Source organism: Poecilia reticulata, linkage group LG17 (assembly GCF_000633615.1).
Source record: "Poecilia reticulata strain Guanapo linkage group LG17, Guppy_female_1.0+MT, whole genome shotgun sequence".
Classification (NCBI taxonomy): domain Eukaryota; kingdom Metazoa; phylum Chordata; class Actinopteri; order Cyprinodontiformes; family Poeciliidae; genus Poecilia; species Poecilia reticulata.
The window spans coordinates 16,330,970-16,341,313 of NC_024347.1; the positions used below are offsets into that span (position 1 = coordinate 16,330,970).

General features: G+C 42.1%; 1 protein-coding gene across 1 annotated transcript in view; it reads right to left on the reverse strand.

Moving 5' to 3' along the window:
- Nucleotides 1-803: 803 nt before the first annotated feature.
- The window catches only part of jcadb (junctional cadherin 5 associated b), a 17,297-nt gene continuing 7,756 nt past the window's right edge, over nt 804-10,344 (reverse strand). Inside the window, exons 3-4 of the mRNA XM_008433950.2 lie at nt 3,299-7,149; nt 804-2,674 (exon numbers count right to left, since the gene is read on the reverse strand). Coding sequence (XP_008432172.1) covers nt 2,640-2,674; nt 3,299-7,149 — 3,886 coding nt within the window. The 3' untranslated portion in view covers nt 804-2,639. The remainder of the gene's footprint in view (nt 2,675-3,298; nt 7,150-10,344) is intronic.

Sequence of the window (10,344 nt, forward strand, 5' to 3'; positions counted from 1 at the left end):
TTCAGTGTCCAAAATGAATCAAAGATGAACCGTGTTAGTAGATATAAGCCAGCTTGTCCTCCCTGCTATACCGATTATAAACTTCAAGCAATATATTTTATCCTGAACCTTTTTAAAGTTAAACTCTCGGTTTTATTTGGGTTTCACAGTTTTGATTCTATGATCTGGCTGAAAGCGTACGAAGAGCAGAAAGTGCTCACAATGCTACTTTACTGCTCCGGTCAGAGGAGCGGCAGGTCAGTGAGTCATTTTGTAAAAAACCAACAAAAAAAGAAACATTTTAAATTAAAATCTACGGTGTGAACAGTGCTTAGTACGTTAATATTTGGCATTTCTCTGGAGTACAATGTAATGCACACGTAATAAGGCGACATGAGCGGTCCAAATTTACAAGAAATGGCCCAAATACCAAGACAAGGTTCTGAGTTGATCCAATGCTACAGCTGTAAAATGCTACATAACGATTAGGTGTTAACAGATGAGTGATTTAAACTACAGTTCTGGTGATAATAGAGTCACAACAGTGCAATAGTGCTGATGTAGAAAAACCACATAGCTGCAAACTTACTTCTGATCAGAATTGGAAAAAAATCCTAAATGTGGCAGAATCTCAGCCTGCACGTTTTGCAGATATGAGTCCTAAAGCAGCATATTGCATTGTATCCTGTAGTGCAATAGATGCCGGTGACAGCAGAACATTTTCACACTGAAAGAAAACGCCGTGTGATGGGAGGAACAATGAAAGAAAGACAGAGTACTTAGGAAATAGAGGGAAATAAGGACGGGTGGGGAGGGGGAGGAGAAACGAAAGAAATCCAAATTTTATTTCTTAACATGTTTTGAGGAGCGACAACGCAACAGTACATGAACTGGAAGACGTACAAAGACAAAGATATAAAGACACAGGTCATGTTTGACCACCAACGTAGGAAATACAACTTTGATGGGATAATGAGTCAAATATCACAAAGAGCGTCCAACATTGACGTGGTTAGCGTATGAAAAAGCACTATCAAATCGTAAATAATGGCACAATCAGAAAGTTTCTGTCCTGTTAAACCTTGCAGTGACGAACCCTATCGCTCACTGAATCCAAATCGTGTGATCAAGGCACACAACAGGGTCATCCTTCTGAAATGATAGGTTTTCTTTTTAAAGCACTAGAAAATTACATATACTCTCAATATGATACTATACATAGATATGACACTTTTAGCTTGATATCAGCGCGGAGAAATAAAATTCCATGGTTAAATACAAAATTTCTCTTAAAATATTTAAAATATACTTTATTTTGTACAATTATGCAAACCAATTACCAAGTTGATGATTAAAAAAAATAAATACTCAGTGAAATGTTGTTTCACAGATGTATGAAGATAGGTATATATGGTGAAGAAAAGCACCCACCCTATGTTAAGCGCCCATATACCCTGACATGACTCCATTTCCCTGTAATATGATCTGGATGACGTGTTCACATTAAAACTTCTGACGATGGTTCCTACAGGTAGCTCCACTACACCACTGGGCTGTTAATACAACAATATTGCTCTACATGTCTTTTTTTCCACTTTTCCTTGTTTTTTTTTTGTTTTGTTTTTTGTTTTTTGCTCTAAATCCCTACGTTCATTTTTAATGTTTTCCGAAATCACCAACTCTATCTGTGCCTTTATTGCTTCCTGAAATTACCTGGAAATTTGAACTTTACACTGAATTGATCAGGTTGAATTTAAAGTCTTCCCCTGATCCGACCAGGATTTACAAAGGTGGTTAAGAAAGGCAACTCTTCCTGTCCTGTGTAGAACCAATGTGACACATGTTTGGACAACTGACCCTTCATGTCATGTAATGCAGAGTAACTCTTCACTGAAGAGATCTATGGGTTAAGGTTGCAGTGTGTAGAAAAGCAATGAGAGCGGGCATAATGTCTTTAAATCTAAAAAAAAAAAAACGAAGAAAGGCGCATTTATCTCTTCTGAAAATCAAAACAGTTCTTGAGCCAAAGACAGTGATGTCCAGTTCTAAAAACAGCTGTCACCTGACCACAATCTTAGTTTATTTTGGTGTAGTTTAAATGCAACAGAAAGAGGTTCGAGAAAATAACCCTTCTACGTCTATGTTGGCTTTAACATAAACACTTACATTCATATCCTGAAACTGCTCCCCGGTAAACAAAAACATTTGTTCAGAATGCGAAAAGTCTTTTTCGCTAGTCGCACTTTAGAAGCTCTGGTATGCATGACAGAATTGCATAATGTTTGCTAATGAGAAAAGCATTGAGAAAGGATAGAATAGAAAAGGACAAGCCGCTACGAGAAGACTAACTAGTAGAAACGCTATAGGAGGATGGGGTTGAGAGCGGAGGGCACATGGGGAGGCGGGAAGTCAGCTTAGGAAGGCTGGGGAGGGATCTGGAGTGGAAGTTGCCCCGCAGGTGTGCAGGGCACCTCCCTTTGGCAGTGGAACAGCACTCATAGTAGTCAATGCAGCGCCGGAGGTGAAGGTGTACACAATGCTCTTGTCGGACAAGAAGGCCATTTCAGTGTCGAGATGAGATGAAGGCATTCTAGTAGGCAGCCAGGTCACAGTGTTGGAGCTAAAAACCTCAGATGGAAACGATGGACGCAGTTTTTTTCCTACTCTGCCCCTCCTCGGCTGGGATCAGGGGTTTCTGGGAGTTAGCAGAAGAAGAAGAAGAAGAAGAAGAAGAAACACGTATTTACTCACTCAAATTACGCTGCAAAGACACAAAATCTTACCAACTATTTAGGTCTAGTTTCCAGTGCAAATATCGTAGTACATTTGAAATAAAAACAAACTAACTTACAGGTAACTTTTCAGCAAGATATAGGAAGTAGAGCTTTTTCAATAGTGTTAAGCAATTTTTGACTTAAAACAAGTCCTATATTTTGTTGGATAGTTACTTATAAGTTAGTTTTGTATTATTTCTGGTGAACTAAGATGTTTGCACTAGAATCTAGACCAAAAATACGTTTTTAAATCAAAAATGTCTTAATATTGATGAAGAAGCACTAGTTTCACTGGTAGATTATTTAACTTATAACGAGATATTTTTCCTATAACTAAAATAACTGGCCAGTGGAACCAGAACCTTTTCATCAATATAAACATTATTGTAAATTAGTTTTATCTTATTTCAAGTTAACTAAGATATTTTCACTAGAAACTAGACCAAAAATGCTTGATAAGATTTTGTGTTTTTGCAGTGTATCACAATTTACAAATGGGTGTCTATGTGGGCACATAATTCACTTAGAGCTATTTTTATTCCCACCTGAGAGAGAAGATTTCTGTCCATCTGGCAACACTGACTCCTCAGCTCCCTGCTGTGAATGTGTGACCTCCTGATTGTTCTCCTTGCCCTCCTGTGGTACTCGGTGGAGCTCCTCCCTGTGGTCTTCCTTGCCCTCTCCTTCTGCTTCCCCCTCCCCAGAGTCAGTACTCCGGATGCTCAGGCGTCTCACCCGACATATAACATCCACCTCCCTCATCCTAGCAAGTCTTTCAACCGGCACATGACCTGGAGAAATAGCCAGTTTGTTCTGCAATGCTTCAATTCGCTGGGAGGGGCCCTTGGTCCGCCTCTCCCCCTCCAAGCTTAGTGATAATCTACGGTCTAGGTTTGGAGGAACTGAAAGTGGCAACCTATCTGGCGGAAACTCAGGTAACCCTGGATGGTCCCGGCCCAGGTGACTTCGTAGACCAACGCGAAGTTCTGGGACAGACACTGACTTTTTCTCTTGCGCCTTCTTTTCTCTAGGCAACGTATTGTTTTGCCTCTCACCTTTCACCACCGTTTTCTTTTTGACGTCAGGTGTTTTTCCTGAAATAGCTTTCTCTTTCTCTTCTTTTAACTCTACTTTTGTAGTTACGGTTTCATTAGCATGCTGTTCCTCGGTCGCTTGTAAGTCTGCAGGCGGATCAGATCCTTCCACTGTAGATGCAGAGGGAGGATCATCACTAGCTTCGTTTTCTGGTTTGCCCTCAGCAGGATCAACTGTGCCTGAGTTTTCTGCCTGAGCATCTTCACCTTCCTCGCCAGCATTAGCGTCTTGCGTCACTGACTGCTGCTCCACTGCTTCAGGAATGAGGTCAGATCCTGGCTGATTGGAACTCGAGTCTTTTGGCTCTTCAGTCTTTGAGTCCTTTGCTGGACTTTCTAAGGCAGCACATTGTGGTGGGCTGCCATTTTGATTTGCAGAGCTGTCTGAGCTGTTCTCCTCATGAAGTGGAGGCAACGGACCCTGTCTCATTTGATTCTCAAGCTCTCTCTTACAAATAGGGCATTCCTCTTCAGATTCACCACTGAGATCTTGAAGAGGCTCTGTGTCGTTAGGTCTCGATGGACCAGTGGACGCTCTGTTTCCATCTGCAGAGTCTTTAGACTGACGTAAAGTCTGACATATGTCCTCATAATCTGGAGGACTGGTAAGCGTAGAGGCATCTTGCATGGGCTGTCTATCCGCCCACGGCACCTCCGCTGCAGTGTTGTGCGTCGTTGGACTGAAGTCACAAAGTGGCGTCTCAATAGGCTCATCAGGCAGGTCTAGCTTAACTGTCCGGCCATCGTTGCTCCGTCGTCGGGAAAGATGTGCAACAACCCTGTATTCTCTGAATCCTGTCTCCCGGGGCGGCACTGGGAGTTCTTCTCTAAGCTGTTTGCTGAACGTTACTGACTTTGTTGCAGGTCTAGAGAAGGCGCTCTTCACTTCTCGGTATTCTGGGTCAACAGACCAGCTTACTGCACTGCGCCTAAGGCTGCTGGGCTTGTTGAGAGGTTCTGATGTCAGTCGGATTTTAATGCGCTCTGGAATTTGAACCGAACCATTTGGGACTTTATTGCTGGCAGTGCCAAGCTCTAAGATGTCTTTGTAGGCCTCGTTGAGGTCCTCTATGCACTTGTCAACACTTTGCTGTTTGCTAATCTGCTGCTGTTGTTGATCTTGGATTTCTTTTTTCATGCTCTCCAGCTCTTTGACAGCATCCCACGGCCGCTGCGTGGCGGGTTTTATCAAGAACTGTTCACTGCTCGCTGCTGGTTTGGCCTCCTCCACGTTTCCTGAGGGTGGGACTGCTGGCTGCTGAGCTGTGCTCTTGTTCAGCTGGCTGGAGAAGGTGGAGGTCAGAGAGAAGGCGCTGTTGCTTGACAGCTTCAGGCTCTTAACTCCCTTGATAGGAAAACTGAAGGCAGTGCCTACTACAGCACTGCTGTCGGGTGCAACGTCAGTGCCAGGAGGAACGGGTTCTTGTTGTGCTTCCTTGTTTTCAGGGGTAGGTTTTCGAGCCTCCGGGCTTGTCTGTGTCTCCTGATCTCGATATTGGTTTGCAGGCCAGGTTCCTGATAACTTCAACTCTTTATAATGATTGATCTTAGGGGGTCTACATGGTAATTTCTTAAACATTTTGCTGCTCGCCCTACTACTTGTTTTGCTGCTTGCGAAGCTACCAGTTAGAGCCTGCAGCTCCGCTTCGGCTGAGGATGTGCTTTGGAGACTTTGGTTTGTTAGGTGGCCGGTTTTGTTGTCACTAGGACTGCCTGCTGGGTCCGGAGACTTTTCATTGTTGTTGTTCTGATCACGGATCGTCCCGGTGAGCTGCGGAGTAACGGGGACAGACACTAAACAAAAAATGGTTTCACTTAGTCTCTTTTTTAGGTTTTTTGTCTTTTCTTTCTCCGGTGGTTCATGCTGTTCTACTTTTTTAACCTCAGTCACAGTTTCAGATACACCCTGGTCAGCCGGTTTACATGGGGGAGGTGGTGGTTTGCCAAGAAAAGATGAAGGAAAAATAATCGGACGACTTTGTTCAGGACCTACACTTTCACTCTTTTTAATACCCCTGTTGCACCATCGAATACTACTCTCGTTGTCACTTGGAGCGGTTTTGTTGGCTTCAGTATTGGGAGCTGGCCCCTGCTGGGGAGGAAAGGCACTATCATGTGTAGATTGTCCTAGAGTCTTAGCGAACTGAATCTCTTTGTTGATGTTGCGGAGCTTATCTAGGTCGGTGAGAGAATGTCCGCCAGGCCCTCCTGAGATTTGTTTCACTCTTGGGTCTTCGATGGATAACTGCCGAGCCTGAACCGGTTGTTCATCAGGCCCAGGTTGTACCAGTTTTCGGTAGGACGCACTACGTTCTCCATAATGTCCAACCCATGAGCTGCTTCCCTGTCTGGAGAGCCACCTTCCAGGATCTGAGCTGGGCATCTGCAAAGCTTCTGCCCTCCATCTTAAGTTTATCATTTCATGGCGATTGACTGAAACCGCTCTCGGAGGGAGGGCTCTTTTATACGATGGAGGTGGGATGTAGCCAGGAGGCTCCATTCCAGTGATGGCAGAGTGTTGTGCGTAATAGTCTTGTCTCAGATCTCCACTCCTTGGATAATAGATAGATCTGTCTTTTTGTTTGGCACCCTGGTCTATAGCAAGCATTTCTGCGCTACCCCTTGTCTGCTGGTGTATCTCGTATGAAGGAGGCTTTAAAGGCCTGCTAAACCTGGGCTTTGGTAAAAGTGCAACATGGCTGCTTGGACCAACATTCCTACCCCAACCATTTCTGCCACCACCATAAACATACCTACTATAGGGCCCAGAGAAAACAGTGCTATTAAACCTTTGCCTATCAGGTAGGCTTGGTCTTGATAGTATGAGATCTCTGCAGTCTGTTCCATCAGGTGACAAAACTCTGGGGAGTGACTGAGACTTTGCTTTAGTTCTAGGATGAAAAAAACCCTCAGGTGTCCTTAGACGGTACTGGTCCTTAGCCCATCGTTCCCCATCGCCATCTGACAGTTGCCTTCCCATTCCCACAGCAGGCTTCCACTCCTCTGTCCCGAGGCTTTGGCACTTCCTCTCCCCGGTTACCCTTAGCTGACCAGGGCCTGCATCCGGGTCCCTTAGCCAGGAGATTTCCTCCCATAACTGCTGCGCTTGCCTCTCAGCCCGGTATTCCTCTGCTGTGATCAGGGCCTGAGGCCTCCATGCCCCAGCAGAGGCCCTCAGCTCCCTGCCATCAGCGTAGTCCAGAAGGATGCTGAAGTCCTGGCCTCGCCTCCTCCAATAGGAGATATCCCGCTCGTCATGGCTTAGTGGCTCTGAATAAGTCAAACTAGGAACATCATAGAACCTGTAAATACAAACAAAGTACAGAGGGGGAGTCAAGAGGACTGAATCCTGAATGACTTTGCTAGTTTATATGATTGTTTTCCCTGGACTCCAGGAAAACTGGCTTGTCAAGCTGAGTAAAAATAAAAATGGATAAGATTAATTACATTTAAAGCTACAGCATGTAATTTAAATAAAAGGTTTTTTTTCACATGTCGTGGCAGTATATTATGAGGCAGATAATCCGTGAAAATTTTAAACTTGTCCACTTTCTCACTGTTGTCATCTGAAGAAATGCACTGCTTCTGCTTAAAACCAACCAATCAGAGCCAAGAGGAGGATCTTAGCATAGCACAAGCATGTTTGACAGCACTAAGACCCTCCTCCTGGCTCTGATTGGTTGTTTCTAGTTGGCACTGAGAGAGCTGAAAGAAGACAGAGGAGCTTTATTTTATTTTTTCACAGACTATTCATCTCATACTATGTTGTCATGACATACTGACAGTCTTAACAAATATGTAAAAAAAATATTTTCCATGAAAGTTACATACTGCAACTTTAAATATAAAAAATGACATGTCCATGTCAGCGGAGAGGAAGCGTTTTGGCTTCGGCATTACTTGCTTTCCAACACAACTTAATCACGAAGAGGCAGTTCATATGAGACAGAACTGCTCAAGTCAGCAGTTTCAAAGTCCCTTGAAGACATCATGAAATTGTGATGCTACTGCAAAACGATCTGCATATTAAATTGTGCTGACCTTATCTTGGAAAATGGTCATCTGGCCGGCGACTGTGGCTTTTAAAATCACTGCAAAAATATCCCATTACCTGATCTGATGTAAAAGCAAAGCTCCCTTTATCCCTCTGTTTGTTTTATCTCAGACCTCACTCTGCAAAATGAATCCCTGCACCTTCAAGAAATGCACGATAAAGGGATCGTCTGTGTGCTATGAAACGACATAAAAATCAAGTTTCTGCTTCTAAGCTGTTAATCCTGCAAGAGAGAAACTGAAAAAAATGTTTCCCTTTTTATTTAAACATCACAAAATATCAAAACCTTTCCGGTAAACTTATAAAATGCTCAATAAATAACAGATTTCACACTTATTGTCACTCCTGGTGACAATATGAATGCCTTTTGTGAGGTCAGTGAGACCTTTCAAAGGGTCTCACCGACCTCAAGTGAGATAAAATTGTTTATTTTCATTATTAAAACAATTATTAGCCTACGCACTCATATCTTCAGCTCTTTTTACAGATTTTCTGCAAGATTTAGATCTGAAGAAGGAAAAGGAAATGGGGAAAAGTTGATTTTGTGTCTTATGATTTGATTTGATCATATTTTTTCAATCGTCATGTACTGTTCACTCTTTTTCAGTCTTTTGGTAGATGTCAAAGAAACTTTATTTCCAAGGTTTTCTATGAAACCAATAACAAACACTGGTAGCGGTTAGCTAACTTTCTGTTTGTGATGGTAGGACAGATGTTTCAGTTTCAGGCCAGTTACTAATTTCTTGAAACTATTTCCTGATTTAGAATCAAGACTAAACATGTTCATGCCTCTGGGTGATTAAAATTAAAAATATCTATCCATCTTTCAATCAAGAAGTTTTGTTTCCTAAAAGACAATTAAACTGTTATAAAATAGGTGTTCAGTTTTATTTAAATTATTAAAACCTGGCACGCTAAAAATAGTTTCTACCCTTTTCGATAATAATGGGAAAGATCTTTTTAGGCAATTCAAACATGCCTATCACCAGCTTTTTTATTATTATTTCACTTTGTTGATGAAGGCTTCCTTGCCATCACCCTATTCTCAACAAGACTCAAAATGCTCCAAATGTCACGTCTTACTTATATTTATATAAGCGATGGATGGATTATATACTTAAAAAAATTCCCAACAAATTAAAATTAGTCATACAATGATATTAAATAAGTTTCAATTAAGCTTATTTGATATCATTGGGAGTCGACCACAGATTTTGTTTAAAGCAAATATTACTTAACATGGGTGGATTTTACTGCACTCAAGTTAAAGTTTGATTTTTCTAAATATTTTGGTTCTACAGCAATCAACTTCCATAAGAATGGCAACATGGAGAACTATAATAATGACGGTATGCATTTCTTGACAAATAAAAAAAAATGTAAAAAAAAGAAAACTAAACAGATTAAAATTATTTGACCCTGTTAAATGCAGTAAATGTGTGTTCAGTGTGTAACCCTTTGAATTTAGTCATTATGACCAGAATGACATTTTCCCCCAGTCTTCATAAAATAAATCTAGTTTTTACCCTTTCATTCAGCTGCATTTTGGTTAAAAATTCCTGCTATTTCTCCAGCAATCTAGAAAATTTAGCTTTTATGTTGTACAGCAGAGAAAACACATAAAGGTCATAACTCCCATCAGCACATTTAACCCGACCTTATGTCATTTTACTATAATTAAGCACCAAGTGTGGGCTTTTACTGCTTATTAAAGTTTAAATATAACAATCCAATCATCTGTATTTTCCCTACTGTAGCATATTCATTTCATAAAAAGAACACTGCATGGGCAGAGCTCCGTCAAATATCTGCACTGCACAAAACCCACTGTTAGTCAATGTAGTGAGCAGCAAAGTCAATGGATCATCCTCAGCAGCATATGCTACTGTATGGCTGAGGGGAGTCGCGCTGTGCACACTTGCCCAGCAACATGCTTACATCACAGAGCACGTGCTGGGTGGGATTCAGTGTGCCAGTGTTTACACTGGAGTGATTACGCGCCTGTCTTCAGGCATGTTCAGTCTTTGTGGGTTTTCTGGCAGACTAGAGCTGCTGTTTGCATCTGCAGAAGCCTTAAAAGCACCTTTTATATTCCCTCATATTCCAGCTGGAGATAAGTCGGCGGTGCTGCTGCAGCCAGTGTTCTGCAGCTCTGCAAGGAGGGGAAGAGAGCAGAAGAGAGAGGAAAAAAAAACCCTGCGCAGTGCAGACTCAGTTTTGCATGCAACACTGAAGGGCCCCAGTGAGAAGAGAGCAGAGCAGAGGAGAGGAGGGAGTAAAAGGAGAAAGAAAAGGTAAAGGGGCGTGGCGGATTAAAAAAAAGAGAGGGAAAGGCACCAGTGTTGCCTATGAATTTGGGATATTGTAGATATATAAAAACAAGAGGAGTAAATTTCCCCCATAAAACTCAGAAATGTTGAGATTAATCACAGAAATTTATATA